The sequence below is a fragment of the Lissotriton vulgaris genome, chromosome 12 (genome assembly GCF_964263255.1).
Source record: "Lissotriton vulgaris chromosome 12, aLisVul1.2, whole genome shotgun sequence".
NCBI classification, from domain to species: domain Eukaryota; kingdom Metazoa; phylum Chordata; class Amphibia; order Caudata; family Salamandridae; genus Lissotriton; species Lissotriton vulgaris.
In genome coordinates this window covers 296820007-296847090 of record NC_141700.1, presented here as the reverse complement: position 1 = coordinate 296847090, position 27084 = coordinate 296820007, and the positions used below count along the sequence as shown (strand labels likewise).

The 27084-nt window shown below is 43.9% G+C and overlaps 1 protein-coding gene across 1 annotated transcript in view; it reads left to right on the top strand.

The window, feature by feature from the left end:
* ATMIN (ATM interactor) overlaps positions 1–27084 on the top strand; it is a 45465-nt gene that overhangs the window by 8993 nt on the left and 9388 nt on the right. Inside the window, exons 2-3 of the mRNA XM_086945090.1 lie at positions 14043–14171; positions 15732–15931. Coding sequence (XP_086801216.1) covers positions 14043–14171; positions 15732–15931 — 329 coding nt within the window. The remainder of the gene's footprint in view (positions 1–14042; positions 14172–15731; positions 15932–27084) is intronic.

Genomic DNA, 27084 nt, shown 5'->3' with positions numbered 1-27084 from the left:
TTAATGAAAGGCGAGACCAATTGCATTTTTAATGCTTGTTGTGTGACCTGCTTAGGTTTTACAACCTTTAGGCACAAAATGTTAGTCCTGCCCCCTCCAAGCCGCCAGTTGCCTGTAATGCTTTCCTTCAGAATGTGCCTAGTCTGAGACAGCCTTCACGAATCCTACAATATATCGCTTTCTGATTGCATTCTCTCTTCCAATAGTGGGGAGGGAGGGAAGTGTGCTGGTGATAGAACTTGGAATTATATAAATGTAACCTAGTCATGGTGTAATACCGGTCGCAGAGTATCTTATAATTAACCTCTTCATTCTCCACACAAAAGACCGCTTTTGCCTATCAAGACATAATGTCTCCCTGTTTTTAGGTGTAATCCCTTGCTGCAAATGTGACTTCCGTTTCGTCATACGGAGCAGTCTGGCAGAAGCTATGGACTTCAAGGTTTGCATGCAGTTTGGTGGTTATCCATCTTTTAGGCATTGTGGAGAAAAATGTTCTCTCAAAGTGTCCTCATCTAATGGCTGACTCACTTATTGTCAGATGCATCTTTCAATTTCGAAGTTGGACATAATGTAGATCTTCAGATTTGGTTAGTCTTTAAGTCTACCTTGCAGAGGCAAAAGGACTTCACTGTGCAATTTCTAAATGTATCAGAAATCACACTACCCCCACTGTATCGCCATTTGTCAAACAGTACTTATTGAAGTATGCTGTAAAGTCGCTGTTACTGTGTGTGTGTATGTATGTGTGTGTGTGTGTGTATATGTATATATATATATATATATATATATATATATATATATATATATATATATAATTATTTGCCAAACCTCTTCCTTCCAGAAAAGAATCTGGGCCCACTCCAGTGATAGTGTTTCAAAACTTCAAATTAATTTATTCCATAAGGTTCCAAACAAAAAAACACACCAACGCGTTTTGATCTTCTGTGATCTTGTTCACGGTCCGTGAACAAGATCTGAGCAGATATTGAAACTCGTTGGTGTGTTTTTTTTGTTTGTTTGGAATCATATGGAATAAATTAATCTGAAGTTTTGAAACACGATTACTGGAGTGCGACACAATTCTTTTCTGGGAGGAAGAGGTTTGGCAAGTCTTGTCGGTTTGGCTGAACTGCAGGGTCACGCACGGCAGAAAGCCACGTCCGTGACTAGAGCCACATGATTGTTATATATATATATATTCACTGAAAAAACCATAGGTTATAGACCATATATAGTTAGGGATTAGCATTTAAAAAACCTTATTTTATTTGCACAAAACCATTGAAATTCCATATATAGTTAGTTGCACTAACTATATATCGCGGACCCGCAATCCACTGCTAATGATGTCACATATTACATCATTCATGACATGGTCAGTGACATCACTGATGACATCACTGATGACATCTCAAATGACATCACTGATGACATCACTGATGACATCTCAAATGACATCACTGATGACATCACTGACATCTCATTTGACATTACTGATTACATCACTGATGATATCATTTATGTGATAATACATCTTCAGACTCTAATATAACCTTTGATACACTCAGTGTAAACAGGCACTCACAGACTGTCACACATCCATGGAGTTACTCACACACCTATTCAGTCATGCAAAGAATCAATCACATCTCCATTTCCTTAACTATACAGTTATACACACCTTACTTATTCAAACATATACTAACACATATTTACTCTCTTATACAATCCTTGATACAAGTTCACAATGATTCATACAGCCACTCTCACATTCACTGACTCTTATGTTCAGTTATTTATATATGTCAACTCTCACATGGAGTGTGTTTTACATATGTACTTACTTTGACATGTAGAACTGAGATATCCATTCACTCACCAATATACTCATGCACACAGTCAACTGTCCATACAGCTGTTTCTACATGCACTTTTGAACCCATACACCTAGGGAATCAACCGCTCACACATCTATGCACAGAGTTATACACCTCCCAGCCACCCACACACACACTCAGTCTCCCATACAAATACTTGGGCAACCATTCAATAACCCATATAGTTACTGATATAGCTACTGATTTAAACATGCAGCAGTTTACAGAAGAACATAAATATTGATTGCCAAATTAAGACACTTTAATCACTAACCCATGCACTCAGTGAGACACATTTAATCATTCTCTCATACAGTCAGTCATGCACCTACTAAATCCTTCATCCAGACACTTATACATCCACTCATTCTTCAATATGTAAGACATATTTTAACTTTACAGAAACATACAGTCACTGGGTGTTGTCATCAGTGATGTCATCAGTGATGTCATTTGAGATGTCATCAGTGATGTCATCAGTGATGTCACTGACCATGTCATGAATGATGTAATATGTGACATCATTAGCAGTGGATTGCGGGTCCGCGATATATAGTTAGTGCAACTAACTATATATGGAATTTCAATGGTTTTGTGCAAATAAAATAAGGTTTTTTAAATGCTAATCCCTAACTATATATGGTCTATAACCTATGGTTTTTTCTGTGAATTTCATTGGTTTTTTAAAAGCTAATATCTATAGCTGTAAAATATATTCTTTATTAAGTGACGTATCACGTAGCCCGTGAGACGCCTCATGATGCATCGCATAACCGTGACGTATCGTCTCTGCAGCGCAAACCAAACCCAAAACGTAAGCGCGCCAGAACACGCTTAAAGATATATATATTTTTTTTTAACCTTAATTAGACAAAATCCACACGTGCACATATCACAAACGTTCAAAAAACACAATATGTCGGACTCCCGTTACGCTGCCGGTTAGCTGCCCGGTTAACGTACCAGGAAGCACCTTTACCACGAAAAATCGCAAATTTTTTTTTTTCACCCCCCAGGGAACTTTAATAGCACCCTCATCAATCCTAGGGGTTCAGGAGGGGTCTGCCTTACCCCTTTCATTCATTTACACCTTTTTTTTTCCACCTCTTGTCTCTCGATCCCACAGAGAGACAAGATGGCGGCCGCTCCAGACTGTTTACAATGATAACAGCCAATCAGCTTCTCCTCAGACTCCCGTTACACTGCCGATTAGCTTCCCGGTAGCTGCCCGGTTAGCTGCCCAGTTCGCGTACCAAGACGCGTCTCTACGGCGAAAAAAATCGGATTTTTTTGTTTGTTTTTTTTTGGCCCCACGTGGCTTTATAATATCCCCCTCATCAATCCTAGGGGGTCAGAACGGGTCTACCTTGCCCTCTTTCCTTCATTTCCCCCTTTGTTTTGGCCTCCTCTTGTCTCTCGATCCTACCGAGAGACAAGATGGCGGCCGCTCCGGACTGTTTACAATATTGACAGCCAATCAGCTACTCCTCAGACTCCCGTTACACTGCCGGTTAGCTTCCCGGTTAGCTGCCCGGTTCGCGTACCAAGACGCGTCTCTACGGCGAAAAAATCTGATTTTTTTTTTTTTTTTTTTTGGGTTACACTGCCGGTTAGCTTCCCGGTTAGCTGCCCGGTTAGCTGCCCGGTTCGCGAACCAAGACGCGTCTCTACGGCGAAAAAATCGGGATTTTTTTTTTTTTTTTGGGCCCGGCGTGGCTCTATAATATCCCCCTCATCAATCCTAGGGGGTCAGAAGGGGTCTACCTTGCCCCCTTTCCTTCATTTCCCCCTTTGTTTTGGCCTCCTCTTGTCTCTCGATCCTACCGAGAGACAAGATGGCGGCCGCACCGGACTGTTTAGAATGTTGACAGACACCGGAGAGCCAATCAGCTTCGCTTCGCAAAGTTCCGATACGCGAAAAGTTCGCGAACCGGAGCGCTGCCCGGAGCGCTGTTACAGATATATATCTTGATTTAAACGTTAATTTCTCAAAATCCACTGAAGCACATATATTGAGACCTAGCAAAGGCACATCGGGCTAACAGTCCCTACAATTTTGCCAAGTTTCGTGCAAATCCATTCAGCCGTTCGAGCTAAAAGTGAGTCCAACCGCCCTATGGAAAACTCAATGTTAAAAACGCGTTTTGGGACCCCCCTTTTTTCTCAGCCCCCCCTTGACGAAACACCCCCAAATTTTCAGAGGCTGCTCAGAAACAAAATGTGCCATTTTCCTGGAAATTTCAGCCGATTCCGTCCACAAACGCCAAAGTTATTAGACATAGAATTTTCAAAAGTCCCATAGAGAAAAAATCCTAACTATATATACCTACTGGCGACCGCCAGTAGGTAATACACCAAAGTGCCACAGAGCTATGAGCGGGCACACAACAGTGTTCTCCCTTTCGGGTTTCAGAATTTAGCCTGCCTTTCTGCTCCACCATTAATTTTGCCTCTTGCCGACGCGTTTCAAGGCTGATGGCCTCTTCTTCATGGGTTGCTGGAAAAATTGCATTCGAGCCTCGCATTGATTCAATTTCCGGCTTTATTTGTTTGTTAGGCCCCTTGGTGGGCGTATCCTCTGTGCAAGCTCTCTTAATGCCTGATGGGATCAGAAGTCCTTCATGCGAGTCAGTGTTTACATTAGTAAGTTCAAATGTATATTTTTCATTCATTGCGCTTTTAAAATCCTGTAGTAGGTGACGGAGCTTACAGGCAGGCTAATTAGCATATAGAACGCTGTGCAAACGGTATTGAATAGTTCCACTCCTCAGCCTCAGCTAACTGGTGATTTCATTTCTTCCCCAGCTGGTGATGGTGCTCCTCTCCACGGCCGGGCTGCCGTGTCTAAATGTTTCAATTTCTTGATTTAGAACTGGAAGGAATCTCCATCACGCTAAGCTGGTCTAATCACCACTGTATAATTCTTCCCGGATAGCCGCTGCCTTTAAGGCTATTTCTTATGGCTTAACTTTGTTGACCTTGGAAACGATCTGCGGGTGCCTCCTTATAAATTCAGAGACCCATATAGATTTCGCCCCACTCCGGGACTACTCGCAGAGAATGTGAGCTGCCTCAAAGAAACTTTGAAAATTTGACCCCCATTGGCCCCCTATTGAAGTCTGAAACTGGAGTCCATTTTTAAGCCCCTCCTGCCGTCCTCTGGTCGGTGGTGACCACAAAGTTGTGTGTCCTCCACTCCGTGGTACCTCCTCGCTCTGACGAAGGTGCGGCCTGACCCGGGCCTTACACCGAAACGCGCGTTGGCATATTTCCTGTTGGCGGTAGAATTTAATCTGATTTAGATGACTTTTTCATTCCTTTTCTGCTCGCCTTGTGATTTTGTCAATGCAATATTGTCCATCTTGATTGCACTTATAGGCATTGATGTACCTTTTTGTATGTGACGTATGGATGTGTGAAAGGAACCTTGAATGAGAGATAGTGGAAAGGATATGGCTGTGGATTGAGTTCTGATGTGTGCGGTGTGTGTGGGACCCCAATCTTCACTGAAATTGTATATATTTTAATATATGTAATGTCTTTTCTATCTAAACAATTTTGAAATCCTATATAAAAAAAAAATTGGGGTTAAATGGTTGATAACATAGAGAAATCTGAAAAGTTCCTATGTGTATTTGGCTCTAATACTACTTGTCGTCACCTGCTTTTGAACCCAAGAACCCTCTTACAGGACCTTAGTCTACAATACGGGCAGGGTCTGTTTTTGATTCTTTTGTGCTACACCATTAAGCTTGTAATGCGCATAAGAATAATAAATGTGTATGTAATGCCTGTGCTTTATCGCAAGCTGACCACTGTGAGATAACCTCCTATCCTAGAGACAAATAATGTCCGAGTGATGGATTAGAAGTTAGTTCTACACTGCCAGTCTCATCATAGGAGATTTGATTCCCTTCACGATGGATGACCAAAACCAGGCTAGAATGGCTTAAAAGGAATAGCATTTAAGAGTGCATCAGTATGTCTTTCATTTCCTTTGAAAAAGCTTCAATTAAGCTCCAAAGTAAACAAATGTTCGCAGAATGTTGCAGAACATTACATAATTACCTGCAAAACGTAAGCCTTTGCATCCCCCCCTTAAAAAAAATTAAAACCCCATAAAACAGGTAATCCACTTTGTAAGAAACACCCAAAGTGCAAGGGGATATACCTCCCAATGTGCTTGTAAGATTCCATATGTCAGCCATCACCCATGTGGGCTAACAAAAGACTATCCAATCCCAACTGCACTGTAGGGTGCCTGCCACTATATATTTTATCTACATACTAATGTGATATAAATTAATAACCCTTTCCTCCATCAACCACACTTCCACTTCTTTAAATAAAACCTATTCTCCTGAGCCCTTTAATATACTTTACATAGACAGTTTAAATGTCCTAAGCCTTTCCTGTTCTTGTGTGGGATTTTTCAGCCTAGTCACTTGTCTCAGCCCTTATGTGTTTGTGTTCTCTTATCCCCTTCAAGTAGAATTTATTACTCTGAGCGTGTTCTCTCAAAATACCCTTGTAACTCGGGCCTACCTGCCTCGATTCATTTGTTAATCATTAGGATCTCTTCCCTTATGTACATTTTTCTGTAGTTGAAATTTTATGACTGTCTCTGCCTCTCCTCTGTCTTTAAAGAAACACATTTTATTATCCTATACAAACACTGTACTATAAGATTAAGCCCACTTTCAGCAAATGATTCCCTCCTCGAGTCTGTACTATGTTTGAATGATAGCCTTCTCTTATCATAACCATAGAATTAGGGGAGGGTGTGCATGTATAGTCTTTTAAGCTGTCGTGCTTCAGACTTCTTGCCACCCTCAGTACTTCTCCTTCCTCTTTTTTTCCCAATGTTTTTTCTATTAGATTTTAGTTTTCAGTATTTCTTGATTAAATTTGACAGTTTTACTACATCTGAGGTGGATACAGTAGCGATATGGTGTAATCATAATATAAATGCAAGAGGGAAAATAAATTAAGTCGTCATGTCTGAAAATTAATACACATGTATAGAGAAACATTGTGGTGACCAAATGTACACGAAAAGAAGTACAAAAATAGGAGGCACAATGTAACACTTTTAAGTAACACAGATGCTGTATGAGACTATCATAATATGATGTTACAAGGCTTACGTGTAGACATGGCGGTAATATGCTCAACACCGTGCAGAGATGCTCCTGCCACTTCTTCCTTCTCCTTGAAGTAGTGCAATTTAGTGAGGGCAGTTCTTGGACTTTGATCATGTATATGTTGCTGTGGCCCTACTGTGTTCTATGTGAAGCTGTACCTCTGTATGGCCTTCATCCAGCAGCAAAGTGAATATGCATAATGCAAAATATTCTAGATCCGGCCCTCCTGCGCCTTCTTTCAGCGCACTCATGCAAATCTATTTCCTTCTCGGGCAGTTTTCCAATTCCTCTCATTTCGAGTCTCAGATTCTCTCCCAGAATGAGGAAATGGCTTGCAATGTTGTTGAACCAGGCCTTTCTTGGTGGTTCATCCTATTCTCCACCTCCAAAATTTGTGACCCACACCAAATCCTCTTTTCTTACATCTTCCAGTGTAGGATATAGATTGGTGAGCAGTTCTTGTATCCCTCTGCAGAGGTCTTTAACATATCATTTATTACTTCTCTTGATAATGCTGCCTGGCTACCCTGCAATTCTGACTTGATGAGACCCCGGCTAACACTTTATCATGGTTCTGTCCTCCTTCCAGGAGCACGTCTCCTCACATCGCCTGTTTCTGCACCCCCACTGTGGGTAGCTATCAAAGCAGGCCCTTTTGCATGCAATTTGGTGGCATTTGAAGCATATTTTCTCATAGGATTGCAAGCTCATTGGGTTTTGATCTCCTTGGAGGGGAGGCACACTCTTTCATTGCACAACATGTGTCAAATTGAACCTCTCCTTCCATGCTAGTTTAAGGATCAGTGTCCCAATGATTTCTAGACATCTCTTGGCTTCCTCCATAGACAGATCATTTAATTCATTTCCCTGAGGTGGGAACGGGAGGGAGTTCAGCAGTAACATCAAGATTTGAAGTTCCATCTCTCTCTTTGGCCTCCTCTCTCCAGTGTACCATCCCTACTTCACTCCTAAAGATTGGGACCACTCTAGTCAGCAGTGCAGTTTGTGCTACAGCACACAAACCCTCTGGCACCCTAGGGGCTGTGCTGACAGGTGTCAGTGCTGGTGGTGTAGGTGGGGGGGGGGCGGGCGGCAGAGGGTCAAGGACTAGAGACTACACTGCAAAATCTGTATTTGTTTTCGTAAGTCCAGGAACTAAATGAATCCCCGGCTTCTTCCTTGCCGCCACAGTAGTGGGAATAGTCCTGGAAGAGTACTTTTTGACTGTGCGGAGAAGATTCATAGTGCCGCGGTTCACGTACAGGTGTTCACATTACAGATGTTCTTTTGCTGGAAAGCAGTCTCTTCCCCATCTGTTTGTCTACACTGTCGGGGTCAGTCTCTATTTATCATGGGGCCATTCCCCAGGCAGAGCACGTGCAGAGCTCACTTGGGCCACCTCTCCATCTTGGTAGGATGTCTAGCCACTTCCTTATTCTCCACTTAAATGTCCCTAAGATTTGAAAGCAGTTCAATGCCTGCACACTTTTACTATTGATAGACATTTTCACGATTAAGAGTTGCGTTCACTCTCATTGAACATTACTCTTTCAGAGTTGGGCATTCTTTTTGTAAAGACATAACTCGGCCTGCTTTCTCTTGGGTGGTTTGTTTATTTCAGTCGTCTTCTTTTGATGTGATGGCTTACCGCCCCTATTCTTTGTCATACTTAAAAGCGTTTTTGGTCTCCGTGCTATGATTCGTTCACTTATGTCCTTTTAATACTTATATTGCTTGCATTCAGCGAAATTATATTTTTTAAATTTAATTTATGCAGTTCAGTGGAGTGTTGGTGATTTCTTATGCTCCACGTTTTGCTGCGTTTGCTTAACTCCCATCACCCCATACCATGTCCTAGTTCTTATGTTGCTTTTGCTGCCCCACCCCTGTCCCGTCCTTGCTCCCATGACTCTATACAGTACATTTTTTTTTGCCTGGTGTACCATAGTCGGTACAAAAGGGGGTGGTGATGGACGTCCATCACCACCCCCTTTTGTACCACAGTCAGGCATCCATCTTTAAATGGGTTTTTACCATTTCAAATTGGCTGCCCATGAATGCGCAGCTGGCACCAAGAAATGCATTTGTAATGTCTGAACATACCCATTCAGAGATGGCCACTGTCAATGCACACATATCATCCTCTGCCATATTTGAATGGGTTTGTTCAGACATTACTAACTCATTCAAAGATGACTGCCATTGATCCATACCCATCCATTGATCCTTGCCCCTCCATGGCGATTATCTTTTAATTAATTTTTACTTTTTTAACACTTTTTTCAGTAAATGTAACATTATAATTCAGCCACATTGTCTGATGGTGTGTTTTTTGACATGCAGATGCTTGGATATGATGACCTTGTGGCTAGAGCTGCCGACCTTGAAAAATGTGGAACCAGGTTCAAATCCTGGTTTTGACTCCACTTGCTGTGATTCTGGGCAAATCACTTAGTGCCTGATTACGAGTTCGGCAGTCATAGGTGTGCAATATGCTGGTGGTGCCGCTGTGGCACCGCCAAGCATATTACGAGTTTTCTTCAATGTCAAGATTTCATGGCAGTGTTCACACAATGAAATTCTGGCGGTGAGGAAACAAAGGGGACCCTGCAGGGCCCCCTGTTGCCTCTGAGCTCGTTGGTGCATGCAGGGTGGCTCATGGTGCGCCCCTTTGTGTATATGCACCTTCTTTCCTGAATGGCATGGACTTAACAGTCCATGCTGTGAAGGAAAGGGCTTTAGCTTTCCCATTGCGGTGCAGATTTGAAAGGCACTGCCGTAGAAACGCAAAAGGACTGTCCGCCATACAACGAGAATTTGTAATCGGGTGTGGCAGCCGGTGGTCAAGTTTAGCTGTGCGGGTGGGGGTGGTGGCCTGCCGCCCCACACTGCCAAAATCTTAATCAGGCCCTTAGTCTGTGTCTTAAAACATTTGTAACAAAGTTTGGTCTGTTGTAAGACTCTCTGATGCCATTAAGCCATGATAGGTGCTTTATAAAAAAAAATGCAGAAGTTATTTGCAAAAAAACATCTGTATCCATATGTACCTTTTTATGATAATGCGAAGTGGCATTGAGAATAAAAGACATGAATCTTGTATGATTTGATTAACTTGTATCTCTAAAAAGTGACCTAACGAAGTGTCTCAGTAAAAAAAAAAAAAAAAAAAAATATATATATATATCAGCACACTCCTGGTTACAGCACTTCATCAATCGAAAAACCAGAGTCGGAGCCCAAATCAGATGCGGTGTTGTCAAGGTTTATTCGGCAAAGGAAACACCCAACGCGTTTCGTGATCCACTGACCACTTTCTCACGGGTGGAGTTTACCTGGGTCAACCTTCATTTAAAGCAACATACTGTTTTGGGTTTTACACACGTGATCATAGACATGGAAAAAATAGTGATAAACAAATTATAGCTATGTCGACAATTTAAAAGACATTGTTTTCAAGTGAAATTTTGTATCACATCCAGGATTATTGGATACATGTACGGTCCATAATAATGGTGTGCAATTCACTGAATATTGCACGATTTAAACCCGTTTTCAAACTGAAACGAGGTAATTTCATGTGCGCCAAGATAGGCCAGCCCCATTATACAGTACCATGTTACACATTCACATCAGTACTTGTGATGGGGTATTTAGAGGTCGTGTTGCCCCAGTGGGCAATTCAGTCCATTCCATGACAGACAGGGTTTTCAATGAGCTCCAAGTGGACAATAATTGAGACCATATTCCTGGAAAAAAAATGAAAAAGGGAATAGCTATAGATGATAGTGGTTACATTTGGATCAGTGCACAGTTAAAACCAATCAATTAAAAGCTTTTGAAATTGTTACCAAAGAAGCAGCAGCATTACAGTTTCACATAATTTAGTCACAATCATTTACGTATTCAGATGGATTGCGAGTTCTTCCCCCAAGTTATGACCTGTTGGTTGCAAAGGTACAATTTTATTGACTTGCGGTTGTTGCTATATTTGCAGGCTTTACATTTGTGACAGGGGAAGAATCCTATGGATAGAGAAGACTTACTGGTCCCTAAGCAACGTACGGTTGATGATAAGGTACGCTTCATCACTACCTACAGTAATCAATCATGGAAACTACGTAAATCTTTGACTAAATATTGGGAAACTCTAAAACTTGATCCGGATGTGAAGGATGTGATCCATGAAAATCCCTCACAGACCTTTAAAAAGGCGAGATCAATGAAAGACATATTGAGCAGTACACTCATAAAAGACCAAAAGAAAATCAATCCTATCCAAGGATTCTTCCCCTGTCACAAATGTAAAGCCTGCAAATATAGCAACAACCGCAAGTCAATAAAATTGTCAATGGAAAGAGAGGCCCACAAAATCACAAAACACCTAACTTGCACTACGGAGTATGTTGTTTATGCCCTTGAGTGCCCCTGCAATAAGTTTTATATAGGGTGCACTACAAAACAGGCTAAACTTAGAATCTTGGAACACCAAAGGGCAATAAGAAATGAAAATCAGCAATACCCTGTAGCGAGGCATTTCTCTGATGCACACAATAAAAACCCAAATGTCATGAAATTTTGTGTTCTGGACAGCATTGACAGCAACGAAAGGGGAGGTAACAGGTGGTTAGATTTGCGGAAACTGGAATCTAAATATATCATTATGTACAACACTTTGCAACCAACAGGTCATAACTTGGGGGAAGAACTCGCAATCCATCTGAATACGTAAATGATTGTGACTAAATTATGTGAAACTGTAATGCTGCTGCTTCTTTGGTAACAATTTCAAAAGCTTTTAATTGATTGGTTTTAACTGTGCACTGATCCAAATGTAACCACTATCATCTATAGCTATTCCCTTTTTCATTTTTTTTCCAGGAATATGGTCTCAATTATTGTCCACTTGGAGCTCATTGAAAACCCTGTCTGTCATGGAATGGACTGAATTGCCCACTGGGGCAACACGACCTCTAAATACCCCATCACAAGTACTGATGTGAATGTGTAACATGGTACTGTATAATGGGGCTGGCCTATCTTGGCGCACATGAAATTACCTCGTTTCAGTTTGAAAACGGGTTTAAATCGTGCAATATTCAGTGAATTGCACACCATTATTATGGACCGTACATGTATCCAATAATCCTGGATGTGATACAAAATTTCACTTGAAAACAATGTCTTTTAAATTGTCGACATAGCTATAATTTGTTTATCACTATTTTTTCCATGTCTATGATCACGTGTGTAAAACCCAAAACAGTATGTTGCTTTAAATGAAGGTTGACCCAGGTAAACTCCACCCGTGAGAAAGTGGTCAGTGGATCACGAAACGCGTTGGGTGTTTCCTTTGCCGAATAAACCTTGACAACACCGCATCTGATTTGGGCTCCGACTCTGGTTTTTCGATTGATGAAGTGCTGTAACCAGGAGTGTGCTGATTTATAGGGGTTGGCGTTCCCCGTCGAGAGCCCGCCGTGGAAGACGGCTTAAGCACGCCAAACCTGTGTGTGTCTATATATATATATATATATATATAACAATTCTGCAGTACTGTTCCCAGATATACGCAGTTAAGTCCAAAGTAGACAACGATGACCCACTCCCAAATGGTGAGTTGAGAAGTATGCAGAAACAGTTCATAGGGCGCCCACCAGCATACAGACCATTTGCCTTTGTGGGCCAGCTTTAATTTGGAAGTTGGGACTGTAGGAAGATAATGGCTATCTTGAAAAACTGATGAGCTGTCTGCAACTAGTTAATTAGGTGTCAAAGTATAGATCTAACATATCGGTTTCAGGATGTAAACATTTTATGGGGGAATCAGGAAAACGTACCCATAGATAAAAATAAATAATTATGGTTACAGGTCAAAAGTGGCTCATAGTTAAAGCATGGAATATAGGGGCCTAAATTCCTTGGGTATTTAGTGCGTACTCTGGAAGCAGCATTAGTACATTAAGATATGGGATAAAGTACCCCCTCTGAAACATTAAAAAGATATTGCAAGCCATGGAAGAGTTCCATGGCCATTTAGAGAAATAAGGCTGAAGGCCGAGTTTCTTTTTAAGGTTTTAGAACTACAAGGTGACTTAAAATACCTTATAATGTTTTGGAAGGGGCGCATGCACCTTGATTTATTGCAGCCCTTTTAGTCACTATCACTATGAGTGAGCATTTCACTGTGCTCCTGTCATCTGCACTTTCCTGGTTTTATGATATTTTAGGATTGATGTCTCCTTGTAATAATTTATTTAAGCAAATGCAAATATTGAATTAAATACATGGATAACAGAATCCTGTGTATCTATAATACAGTTATCCCATCTGTTATAACTTTTAGTCAAGTTCGGACACCATCTTTATAATCGGCGACTGAGTGCGTCACAAGTCGCCCATTATAAAGACATTTAAGACAGGCGAATATACAGACTTACAGAATCCTATGTCTTATAATAATGTTAACATGAGGGGTGAGAGTGCAGAAGAATGATGCAGTGAACTTTGAGAGACTGACTGAACTTGAGAGAGGCATATTGTCTAGATGATTGAGTTTACTTTGCCTGATTTAAATGGACACTAAAGTCGGGGTGGAAACTCCCAAAGGTATATTTTAGGTCTCAGAGTATTAACATTGTACCATCGGTGGATATTCAAAATTGGGAGCAGTGATACTAAAGAAAAGTCATCTGTAAATGTGAGCGAATGTGGAGGGGTTTCCTCAATTTGTGTTATCCTTTAGACTATTTAGACTTCATGAAAGCTATTCGAAAAGTTCAAAGTTACAATGACTCTTCAGAATAGTAGGTTCATAACTTTTTAATTTTAGTATTCGTTTTTTTTTTTGTTTTATGTTCTGTGTGTGTGTTTTCTTTAATTTTAATTAGCTCGTTAAATCATTTCATGGGCACAAGAATGTTTATTGAACTATTTGCATCTGCGCGAATTTCGTATGTTGGTAAATGTTAAAGGTCTGCTGAAAAAATCAAATTTAATCAATTACTTAATTTTTTTTCAGGAAGGCCTGATAAATCCAACCGTGAGGAAAGTTTTCAAACCTCATTCCCAGCGTTTGTATTGTTGCCCCATTGAAGGATGCCCTAGAGGGCCGAACAGGCCCTTTTCCCAATTTTCTCTCGTGAAACAGGTATGTAGATCTGCACTGTTGAAATAACAAAGAATGATCCATTAGTGTGGCTCTTTTGTTTTATTTTTGCAGGCAAGTTTTTTTCTGCACTAAACATGACCGGCAACTGTGTATTTTTACCCAGTAATGCTATTGAGTGTTACTGGCTACATGCTAATAAACCACTAAACCAAAAAGGTTACCAAAACTCTGCAGTTTTTTTTTTTTTTTACCATGATGCACATTGCCCACTACGTTTTTAGTATTGCATGTTTAATTCAGTTAATTTAGTTTGAAAAAGATCTAATTTCAAACCGATCATTTTAAATGGAAACCGTATTTTGTGTATTTAAGTCAATAGAAAAAAATGTTTTAGTCAATGGTGTGTTCTTAGGAAAGACTTTGCTGCAGAATAAGCTCGTCTTGTCTGTGGAAGTGAGGTTTTACAACGCTTCTCTTCAGTGTTAAGCTAACAGTGAGCCACTGACTGCAAAGAGACCTTTCATGATGAGTATGGGGCTTAACAAACCAAGAGAAGTGATAAACTTAGTGTGTTTTGATAAGTACATTATTTAAAGAACCTGCTCTAATTAGCTAATTAGATGGAAATCTGACTACAGTAGTAATTCCCCAGGTCTCCAGGATAAAGTCTATGGTTTCGGAATTTTCAAGCCTGCAAGTTATGAATATTAACTCACGGGTTTCACTTGAATTCGATATAATATGAGTTTGAACTCCTTCTGTTTGTGCTTTAACATGAAGCTAAACGTAATAGATCACAAGCACACACGTTTAAGTATATTTGCACTTTTGTTGTACTTCTCCAGTATGTAAACACTTATGTAAAGTTTTTTCATGTAAATAAAGTTTTCAAATGTACATCAGTGAATGGCAAGGTCAGATAGTATGCTTGAAAATAACCACAGTTTCAGCAGGTAGAGTTGCGGCCTATATATAGAGAGAACTATCAAAAAATGTGTCATTTTGCTTCATAGTATTTGAGACTAGGATGTAGCTACTTGGCTGTGTTACAACAGTAACGTAGAAAGTAATAATGCAGAAAAGCTTTCTGGAAATGGCATAGCGTGTGTTCAGACTTCAATACCTCAACTGAATAGTGAAACCAATTAATTCTTTGTGGCAATATACACACGAAGTTCTCGCTACAACTTTTTGCAGAATTCTTCTGCAGAATGGAAGCACAGACAAACTTTGAATATGTATATTTTCACAATGTGTTACTCTGTGTATTTAGCACCTTACAAGTAGCTTAAATGAATGTGTGTAGGCTTGAAATAAATACCAGTCTTCAAGGGAAACTTTACTTTATAAATGTATTGTAAGGAAGAACTTTTAATTTAGAGTTTGACTGATGGTTACAAACTTGATGGATATTACGTGCATGCCTTATTACAATTGCGTCCTATCCTATGGCACTTGTTATAAGAGTTGTGCTGTAGTAACCTGCCCAACAAACTCTAATTCAGGCCCTTAGTTAGTAGATCACATGCACCACTTCAAAAACTTTTTAATTCAACATAAAACTTTCTTTGTAGTATAATTCTTTCCTTTCACTTGTAGCACTTTATGAAAATGCATGCTGAAAAGAAGCACAAGTGTGAGAAGTGTGATAACTCTTACAGCACAGAAGGTGATTTGAAGCGGCATGCTAGTTGCTGTGGGAAAACATTCCAGTGTACTTGCGGATGCCCGTACGCTAGCCGAACAGCACTATTGTCTCACATTTACAGAACTGGGCATGAGATCCCAGCTGAACACAGGTAAGAGGAGTGTTACAACTTTCCTTTTCACTAATTGAAAAGGGCCAGAATTGGGCTGCACAAGGCAGAAATATGGATATGTCGCTCCATGACGAGCTGATCTATCTTTTTTTTATTTGTCTAATATAATTGTTATTATTATTTTTATGTTCTGATTTGTGTTTACAGACATGTCTCCAGGACAAATGTCTAGAACACCAATATAAATGTCTAGAGTACCGAAGAAAGGCTCTGATGAGGCAAACCATTGTCCTTTTCATCCTGACATAGAGTGTAGAATTGTGCCTGTGGCACGGGATATTGCCTTACAAAACTGTAAGAATAGCCCACTTCTCAAGATGTGGTCTGCTACCTTATTTATGGAGAGCTTTATGGATCCAAAGGTTTCCATCAACTCCTTCCTCCTCCATCCCAAATTTGTCACAACCTGAATACTCTATTGCAATTGTCTTCTTAGATTTTGGAAGTGCCATGCTTGCTATCAAAGCAATGGTTACCTCTTCAAAGCGAGACTTAATATGTTGTCATGTCTCCATCATGAGTGTGTTCCCAATTGCGAGTGGCTTCTGCAAGAGTAATCTAAAATCAAGGTAGAAGGTAGGGTGGTCTGTGAATGAGTGGCTGTCAGATATAGCCTCTTGGGCATTCAGGCATGCCTTTAGTTTTGATGGCTGCTCGGATCTTTTAAACGTGAAACAGGAATGCAGGCGAGTAAGTGGGTCAGTTTTTACTGATATCACTGCGGAGAGTACCATGAGTATGATTTGAGGTGTATGGGAAGAAGCAAAATACTGAGTTATTGAAGAGTTATACCCTGCCTACATTGAAGTTTTTTTTATAGGATTTTTTGGCTCCCTTGGCTGTTCAAGGAACATTAAGCCTTCTCTGGCAGATGTATGAACGTTTCATATACTGCTAGGATATCAAAGGTGTGAGTAAACGGGTATGTTTGTGTAATATTCATGTGACAATATGGTTGATAATTGAAAGTATCAGCTCTGGTCCTAGTGAGTAGACATTTGCTTGCTCTTTGTCCATAATGATTGTATTTGACACATAATGCTCTGAGCCCAGCTGTGAAGGCTGAAGCCTTTTACTTCCGATGTTCTGGGGCCAGAACCCCTTCATCACATGACTCTCAGTGGTAGCGCGGGTCGCAGGGTGATCCCAGGCTCACAACTCAAAATGCTTTCTGCAGCAACAATACAGGATTGTTTAGTCGCATACTTAATTTTATGGGAAAAAGTAGTATTTATATATCAACACGAAGTAAAATAAAACATTTACAAGCAATACACACAGTTCCCGGAGGTCATGGCTCTAGTTAGTGTTTTAACAAGCAGGTTCCTGAGTCCCTCACCCCTTTTACTAGCGGTAGTGATGATTATTCCCCATTCACTATGACACATTCAGGTAAAGCCCCACAAGTAGTCAGTCTTAGAAGTACTGCTACAGCTCTTATTAAAGTCAAAAGTATATGGCCGGCAAGATCCCCTAGGGCCGTCCAGCCTGTAAATAGGTCTTATCTACACCAGCAGGACCTGCACGACTGGAGTTCCCCCGCCCCCTTTGTGGATGCTGAAGCGCTTCTCTCTGGTGAGATCTTCAGATGTAGCCCTGGAGGGGAAGCGATCTTCTGTCCTAAAGTGCCTCACACGTGGTCTTGAAGAGACAGTGACCCAGGGATACCTAATGCTCTTCAGATGCTAGTAAATTTTCTGGGGTCCTCTGGTTGGGGTGATTTGTGGCTCCTAATCCTCAGTCAGGGCTGAACAGGTCACTACAGCAGCCTCCTTCTTGACCATGGTCTTGCCCATACCATTCTCCTTGCCTTTTCTCAGTGCCTTTCTATTGATGGCTTAAATGAAGAAGTTGGGCTGATTCTAAATTAAGAGGGGGAAGTGTGAGGGGAAAGCAGTCCCTAAAGTTACTACAATTGTTTTTTTAAATTTCTCACTTCCTCAGCTCGGCTAAGAGGACGCAAGGTCAGTTCGCTGCCACAATGCACTACTCAGACCGCAGTCTTAAAATCCCCCAAATATCACACTGCATTGTTATTTATGTGGAGCAGCATGCAGCGACCAATTTTCCCTCCTAATGGCCTTAAATCCACCTAGCGCTACTCTGACAGAATGCAGCAGCGCTCCATACACCATGAAGAAGACAGCAGAGAGCTCCTGCCCAACTGATCTTGGGACACTTGCAACTGTTATACTTGCTAAAGAAATCACATATTTAAAAAATAAATTACTGGTGAGTGAAGGGAAACTCGAAGTCTTGATCGGTGGCTATGTGCCAGCAATGAATAGGCAAGAAAAAAGGCTTTACCCCCAAATGGTACAGTAGCACATACTTAATGAGCTAGAAGGGACAAAGTCAAAACATCTTCCAGCACTTAATAGGATGGACATGTGGGATAAGAGATGCAATGGTGATTGCAAAAACTACACCACATAGTGGGGTGATAGCCTCCCAAGGTCTGACTGATTTTTAGCCAAATTAGACGCTGACTACATAAAAGTTCCCCTTTTAGCGCTTCAATGTTAGCCATATTCACAAACAAGTCCACTGGGACCCAACAAACATGTAGAGAACCATTGATGATCCACCACCCTTCACTCCGGAATAGGGAAGAGATCACATGTATACATGATCAGAATCCCAAAACTCCCAGAAAGCAATAGGGAGGGCACTGACTTAAAAAAACAAAAACCTACAATTATACATTGGATTAGACACACTAGACTATTCAATAATACGCTCTGACATTGTTCATGCACTACGCCACTCTAGACCCAAGGGGCCATTTGATTTATACAGCTCTCTCCTTGGAAAATGAAGACTTGGTTAGTGGCCTGCAGGCTCTTGACGTAAAACCCACTTCTATTAACTGCTGTCAAATACAGTGTAAGCTACCCTCTCGCCCCCATACATTACAAATCTTATTCCTCCATTGGCTCAGGATAGATCTCTTTTGCCTAAGCGAAATCTTATGCTCTGCATTGATTTTCCTAACACACAAAGGGAATCTGGATTGACAAACCTGGATTGTCTGCCTGCTCTGATTTCCCTTTTGCAAAATGAGCCATTGCAGGATTTAAATGCAACAGAACTTCATACCTCTCTATGCATTTTTGTATTGAGGTAGATGAAGGGGATCCCTCTGCATTGTCTGGGCACATTCGAGATAGACCAGTGGATGCCGGTCTAGATATAGTAAATCTCGTTGGTTCTACACAGTATGACTCATGTTTATGCTCACATTGCTATACTTCCTGGGAATGTTGTAGGCTTGAATTCTAAACTAGGTGAGCCAATATCAAGAGAATGTATAGTTAAACATTACATTTGCATCTTCCATGATACTTTGTCAGTGTCTGCTGTCCATAGGACAGGATATGTGAACTATAGCATTGATGCCAGGCCTTTAGTTGCTGGATGCCCCTTTGGAGGTCTTACGGAATGGATTAAGAACTCGCTGGACTGTAAGGTAAAGTACCTAGATCACAGATTGTCTGATACTCTAGGTCTACTTTTTCTGACTACATCTGGTCCATTGCTGAGATTATTTAATGTTTATAACTGCTATGTTATGCTTAATAGAGAGTCTCCTATTTGACAAGCTTTAGATTCACATATAGAGCACTGTGATGGTTATCATCCACTCATCTTGCAGATGATTTCAATGTGACATTCGAGCTAACTAGCTCAAAGTACCCTTTCCGGCCAGGAAGAGGAGTGGGGCAACCACTTTTACCTTGTGACATGAATTACGTGCCTGTAATGATTACTGTCTATCAGATGGGGCACTGCTCATACCGACGAAAGAAGTAGAAGCACCAGCAGGACTGATTATATCCTTTTGGATGTTCGCCTCTGGACAAATAAGCAAGATATGGAAGTTGCCAGAAGAAATGACAACAACCACAAGACACTGTTTTTCTCTGAGCAGATTGCTTCTGAAAGATCTGACCGCTCCTGCCAACGGCAATGACCTTCTTACAATTTACTCAAAAAGATCTGTCAAATGGCCAAGCATTGCGAAGAGTATAACTGTTTTAGCAAACATACACAAGCTGTTAGTCACAATTCTTGAGCAACTTGAAGATGCTATCATCTCAAATCTCTATTTTTAGATACCCACCATTGAGGGGGATATCTATTGTAAAGAATCCTTAATTTGATCTACAGATTCAAATGCAACACCTTGGTGTGACAAAGTGTAGAAAAACAAAAACTACTTTAAGCTAATAGGAGCCATGATCATGCAGGCAGAGTTGACTGCAGAAGGAGTTGCACAAGGGTGCAAGATATCAATAAAAGAGATTGGGAGGATTCAATGTGGAGGGATCTTCTGTCTGCTGACAATGATAGATAATTTTGACATATTTTAACATATGGCACGTTAAGGCTGGATAGGTCTGACAAACACTTCATAGAGGCGCAGGCTTGGGTCGAACATTTTTCAAATTTATACTCTCTACGTGGCGGGAATCATTTAGCAAGTTCGAGTAACTAATTAAAGAGTAGCCTTATTGTTGAGCTCGCATCTGGCCTCATCTCCCTCTTTACATTAGATGAAACTCTGCAAGCTAGAAATTCCACAAAAAGGGCAAAGCCCCAGGCCCTGATTGAAATTCCAGGGGACCTATATCGCATGGGATCTGGGACTCCTTTAATCTACCTTCTTTCTACTTCAATCGGATCTGGTGCTAATATCCCTGACTCTTGGAAAGAGGCAGAAATAATTCCAGTATATAAATAAGATGAGACAAACTGCCCTGGAATTACAGACCCATCAGTCGGATAGTCAATTTTCAGAAGATTTTTTGCAAACCGGGCCTGATGAGGGTCGAGGATTGTATGCAAGTATCTTGGTTTTTATCCTACCTTCATTTAGAGCGAAAATAAGTACTATAGATCAAATATTTTGCTCTGCTGTTTTGTTGTAAAGACTGTCTTCTTGCGCCAAGACCATCTGTATGTGGTATTTGTTAATCTTAAAGCTGCAGGTTATGGGAGGTTTTGGACACTAATTGTGACCGCTCTTGTTTTCTCCATATAAAATCTTGGTTTTAGCAACTGAATTTAAAGGAGGTCTGGGAAACTTCGGTAACAGTCACTATTCAACCAATGGCACTTGTCAAGGCAAGTTATTGGTCTCCTGTCCATGATAAATGGCCGAGGGAGTCATTAAAGGGAACTTAAGGGGGGAAGTTTGTCTTGATTAAAAGTAAGTTATTTGAATCCTACCGTGACAAAATTGAGCCTGTGAAAGCAAAACACTATGTATGAAATTCAAGTTGGGGGCTCTTCCAATAAATAGCTTCCGAAACACATGGACTACTGCTCTGAAACAGAGGCTATTCATAATTATCACACTAAAAATGAGGCTCACTTGCTTTTTCTTTGTTATGCATACCACAACATTAGTAGGAAATGGCTATTACCTACTTGTTTCAGTCTTGCCATAAGACTGCACAAAAATGCATTCAGGATTTTAAAAACTGATACAAATGAGCTGATTTTATTTGCTGTATCAAGATTTTTATATTCAGCCTGGAGATTAAGACTGTTTGTCTTCCCAAAAATGACAACACTCATGCACAATCATTGTAATTTTATGACTTGGCTTGTGAAGAATTAATAGCTATGTGTACTGTCAAGTGTTGGTTTTGAAGTCTGGTCGAGTGGAGGATTGTATAACCAGCCGACCAGATATGGGGAAATAAATGCACCCTTCTAAAAAGATAAGTTGGAAATAGGGCCACAACTTTAAAAAAAAAGTGTTTAACAAATCTTTTTTTGAACATAATAAAAAACAAAGTGCAGTACGGTAGTCAAAGAGAATGGTTGACCTCATTCAACACCGTTTCATGTCATGAACAATCAATTCACTAGATCGCCAGACTTGCAGTATTAAACGGTCTTTTACGAGAGTTCTTGCACCATCTGGTGGCCGGTCCGCTCCCCACCCATACCCCCTCCCCTCCTATTACTTTACAGGTCCCTATAAGCTACCCAATGATGCCACACTTTCTCCCATTTCTTGGGACAGCCCCTGCTTTCATATACAACTTTTTCTGCTGTACAGCACCAGTCCAAGTCAGTTTTCCACTGATCCACGCTTGGCGGCAGAACTGCCCCCCCACGTCCGGGCCGTATTTCTCTTGGCCACCATTACAGCCACCATTAGCCAGAGTTTCTGGTATTTCGGCCATGTTTGCTCCCCTGTTGCACACAGTATGCGTCACCTGGCATCTATAGGAATTTCTTGTCCCAGGAGCTCTGACATGAGCCATGCTACCTTCACCCAGTAACAGTGTATGAGAAGGCATTCCCATAGGATATGAAAGAAAGTACCTTTACTGCCACAGCTCCGGATACATCTATCTGTGTTTAATACTCCCAGTTTATACATGAGTGCATTAGTGAAGTAGGACCTGTGGAGGATCTGCAATTGGACTAGCCTAAATCTTGCCCTAATTGGCACTTCACTCGGTCTTTGCACGGTTTCCACCAAATCGTCATCTTCTAGTAACCCGATGTCGGTCTCACAGGCCTCTCTCAGTGCCCCTAAGAGGTCAGGCGAATTAATAACAATCTTCTTATATGTTAGGTGTTGGACAGGCCACATGAAGGGCCGCTCTCCCCCGGCCCGACCAGGCCCGAGCCCGGTCACGCAAGTACCACACACCACCATTGCACGTCCTCCGTCCCCTCAGGGACCCCTGCCTTCGAACATATCGACCTCGTGGGCCCGATCCACTGCTGGCCCGCGCGCCCATCCAGGACGCCATCTTGGACACTCCACCACGAGGCCGCCTGGCCCCCGATCGACCTCAACCCTGGGCCTAGCCAGGCCTCAGACATCCCGGCACCACCATCCACCCAGGAGGTGAGCGGGCTACTTGGCAAGTCAATGGGAGAAAGAGGTGTCGATGGCTCTCCCCCGCCAAGTGCAGCCCGGCCATCGCCTCCCCGGGCGCTGGCTCCACCCCCCTGCTGGGTGTCGGGACACCCTCATCCCGGACCTCCCGACCTCCAGGTGCGAGGGTCCGGACATCAAAGAACATCAGCCCTATAACTGGGGCAGCTCCAGAGCAGGAGGGCAGTTGTATCTTGGAGTCGAGAGACGCAAAGAAGAACTCATCCTTGACGGACTACCGGCGCTGCCGTAGCTCTGCCTTGTGCACCTTTGTCTTGCCTGCTGGCGCTGCCACAACCTTCGTAACCTTCCGATCCTTCATCGTCGTCGGGACCTGCTGGCGTGGCCGCGGACCGTTTGCAACCATCATCTCATCGGGACCTGCTGGCTCCGCCGCGGACCGTCGTTTCCTTCGTCCATCTCGGGACCTGCTGGCTCCGCCGCGGCCCGATCATCTAGAACGCCGAGCTCGAGGATTGAGAGCTATTTCCACCTTTTTGGTAACAAGACTGTCCCGCTACCCTTTTTCCCAAACCAGAGACCAGAATCGAGGGGACCCCTGAGTCCAGACCTCCTTGTACCATTCCATCGTACTTAGAGAATTGCCTATAAAGTCTCGTTGAACTTTACCCTTGTGTGGTGTCCGTCTGTGGGGGGGAAGTTACTTGTCTGTACGATCGCTGGAGACGGCTCTCCCCGGAGACCTCTCCCCTTACCCTCGGCCGACCCTCCCGGTCCGTCTAACATTGGTGGCCAGCGGCGCGATCCGAATCACCGCAAAATCGTACAGAGAGTAGCTTACCCCACGACGAAATCACGATGACGACTAAAGAAAGCGGAGCAACCGAGAAATTCCAGATGGAGAAATTGGACGAGTACAGCCATCGTGAACTAAAACAATTCTGCATCGAACTAGGTATCGCTACCACCGGACTAAGTACCAAAGACGATTTTAAGCATGCCCTGGAATCTTGGGCAGAAACCGGGGCTGCCGGAACCCCTGATCAAAGCATCGCAGCAAAAACCACCACGGCCCCTGAAGAGCGAAGAACGGGTCTCTCGCAAGACGAGATCCAGGAACGAGAAAAAACCAGACTACACGAGCTGGAAATGGCCCGGCTCAAAATGGACATTGAACTTAAGTTGGCCGAACAAAAAATCAACTTAGAGCACCTGCGTCTCCGAGAAGAAAGAGAGGAGAAACAGAGACAAAGGGAGCTCGAGGAAAAGAGACTGGCATATGAACACGAGCGAAAACTAGCTGAGATCGACCTACGCAAGCAGAATAAAGAAGTAGGGGTGTCCGAGCAACCCCACACCCCAGGGGCAACAGAGAAAAAGGTACACATCCCCAAGGATGTCGTTCGAGAATACTTCCGAGAGGACGACATCCAGCAATGGTTTAAGGCCTATGAAATCGCTATGACTGCACACCGGATCGATAGAAGCGATTGGGGAGCCGGTCTATGGGGGAGATTCCTCAATGAGGGCCGCGACGCCCTGCTACAGCTCCCGGACCACCAGATGACCTCCTATGACCATATGAAAGCTGCACTCCTCACTCGCTATGGCCTCACACCCGAGATGTACCGTCAGAGGTTCCGAGACTGCACCCGCATCCCGGGTACAACTTGGGTGGACTATGTAAACTATTTTAGCCGAGCCTTCGAGGGCTGGATCAAAGGAAGCAAGGTCACAACCTACGAACAACTGTTCAATCTTATGGTATGGGAGCACCTGTCGAACAATTGCTTCATTGAACTCCGCCAGCACCTCCTCGACAGCAAGTTAACGGATCCCCGGCAGCTCGCAGCCGAAGCTGACCGGTGGGAAATCACCAGAGTGGGCCGGAATGGGTCCTACGAACAGAACCGGAACAACAATGGTCAGCACCGTCCCCGAGGAGGAGGAGGGGGCCAAGGACGAGGAAGAGACAACGCCCCGGTCGCCCCCGCTACCAGCACCACCCCCCCGGCCAACCGGGGCAGCACCCCGGCGCGACCGGGATACCGAGCCAATGTTACGTGCCATCGATGCCAACGAGTCGGCCACTATGCAAACGACCCAAACTGCCCCCAGTACCAGAGCCCAAGACCCCGCCAAGTAGCCGCTGCTGCTCTGGGGGAGGAACAGATCTCAGAGGAACAAGAGGAATATGAACAGGAACATCAAGAGTGGGAGCCAGCCGCCATGGCTCTAGCCTGCTTAGGGGGGAAAGACATGGTCCCGCGGGTCCCCCTACCCGCTAACACCCAGAAGTACAGCCAATGGGTGAGCATCAATGGACGCCGGGCCGAAGCCCTTCGTGACACCGGGGCCAGTGTAACAGCCGTCCGCTGTCACCTGGTGACCCCAGAACAGTATCTACCAAACATTCTCTGCCCTGTACGTTCCGCCGATAACTCGGAAAGTCTGTGCCGGATGGCCTGCGTCCCCTTCGAATGGGGAGGGGTCACCGGCATGTTGAAGGTAACGGTCCGAGACGATGCCCCCGTAGACTGCCTCCTGGGGAATGACCTTGAAAGCTCTCCGTGGGCAGCCGTAGAACGAAGAGAACACCTGGGGATGTTAGGCGTCCCGGACTGGGCGTGTGTCACCACCCGGTCCATGGCCGCCCGTGCCAACCCCCGCCCAGAGGAACCCGAATGGCCGGCGCCGCCGCCTCCGGTCGCCCCGGCTGAAACCACCGACCGTGACGTCCCCCCAGAACCAGCTCAACCTCCAAACCTCGCTAACCTCGACCAGTGGCCTCAAGAGGGGGGGCCCACGCAAGAACAATTTCGCCAAGAACAGAAGACCTGTCCCTCCCTCGAGGGACTCCGCCAGCAAGCACTCGCCCAAAGCGCAGGGGATACCTCCGGAACACACTGGATCTACTGGGACAATGATCTGCTGTACAGTGAGCAAAGAATCGCGGAGCTGGGGGCCAGCCGAGTACTAGTGGTGCCCCTCCGTTTTAGAGACTTTCTGCTAAACCTGGCCCACGACGTCCCCCTGGCGGGACACCTGGGTCAAGATAAAACCTACAGTCGTCTGGTGACCCACTTCTTCTGGCCCAAAATGAGGAACGATGTACACCAGCATTGCCGATCTTGCCCCACGTGCCAAGCCAGTGGAAAGAGCGGCCGCAAACTAAAAGCCCCCCTGCAACCTTTTCCCGTGGTCACCACCCCGTTCGAGAGGGTCGGGATCGACATCGTGGGGCCCCTGGACCCGCGTACAAAACAAGGCCATCGATTCATCCTGGTGCTAGTGGACCACGCCACCCGCTACCCCGAGGCTGTCCCCCTGCGAACTGTGACAGCCCCGGTAGTCGGCCGGGCTCTAATGGGGATCTTCTCCCGTGTGGGCTTCCCCCGAGAAGTCGTCAGCGACAGAGGCACGAACTTTATTTCTAAATATATGAAGTCCCTCTGGCAACAGTGCGGGGTTACCTACCGATTCACGACCCCCTATCACCCTCAAGGAAACGGACTCGTTGAGCGGTTCAACCGCACGCTCAAAGGGATGATCGGGGGGTTGGAAGAGCCCCTCCGTCGCCAGTGGGATGTGCTGCTGCCGTGCCTCCTCTTCGCATATCGAGAGGTCCCCCAGAAGTCCCTGGGCTTCAGCCCGTTTGAACTGCTGTATGGACACCCAGTACGGGGGCCGCTCAGCCTAGTCAAGGAAGGCTGGGAGATGCCCCCTCTCAAGAACCCACCAGATGTCTTCCGGTACCTCCTAACCCTCCGCAACCAGACCCGGCGGTTCAGAGAGCTGGCAAAAGCCAACCTAGAGGCCAGTCAAGAGGACATGAACAAGTGGTATGACCGGAATGCCTCCTCCATCGAATTTGAACCTGGGCAACAGGTATGGGTGATGTCCCCCACCGAACCCTGCGCCCTGCAAGACAAGTGGACGGGGCCCTTCAAAGTAGTCGAGCGCAAGGGTCCTGCCACCTATCTCATCGACATGGAATCTTCCCGGAACCCCCTCCGGGTCCTCCACGCTAACAGACTGAAGCCCCACTTTGTGCGTTCCGAACTCAGCCTCCTGATGGCCACAGACAATGGGGCTGAAGAAGACTCCGAGCCCCTCCCTGACCTCCTACGGACTCGGGAGAAAGACGGCTCCGTGGATGGGGTCCGACTCTCAGAGGCCCTCACCCGAGAGCAACGCCAGGAGTGTCGAGTCCTCCTATCACAGTTCGCCAGCCTGTTCTCCCTCACCCCAGGTGTCACTTCCT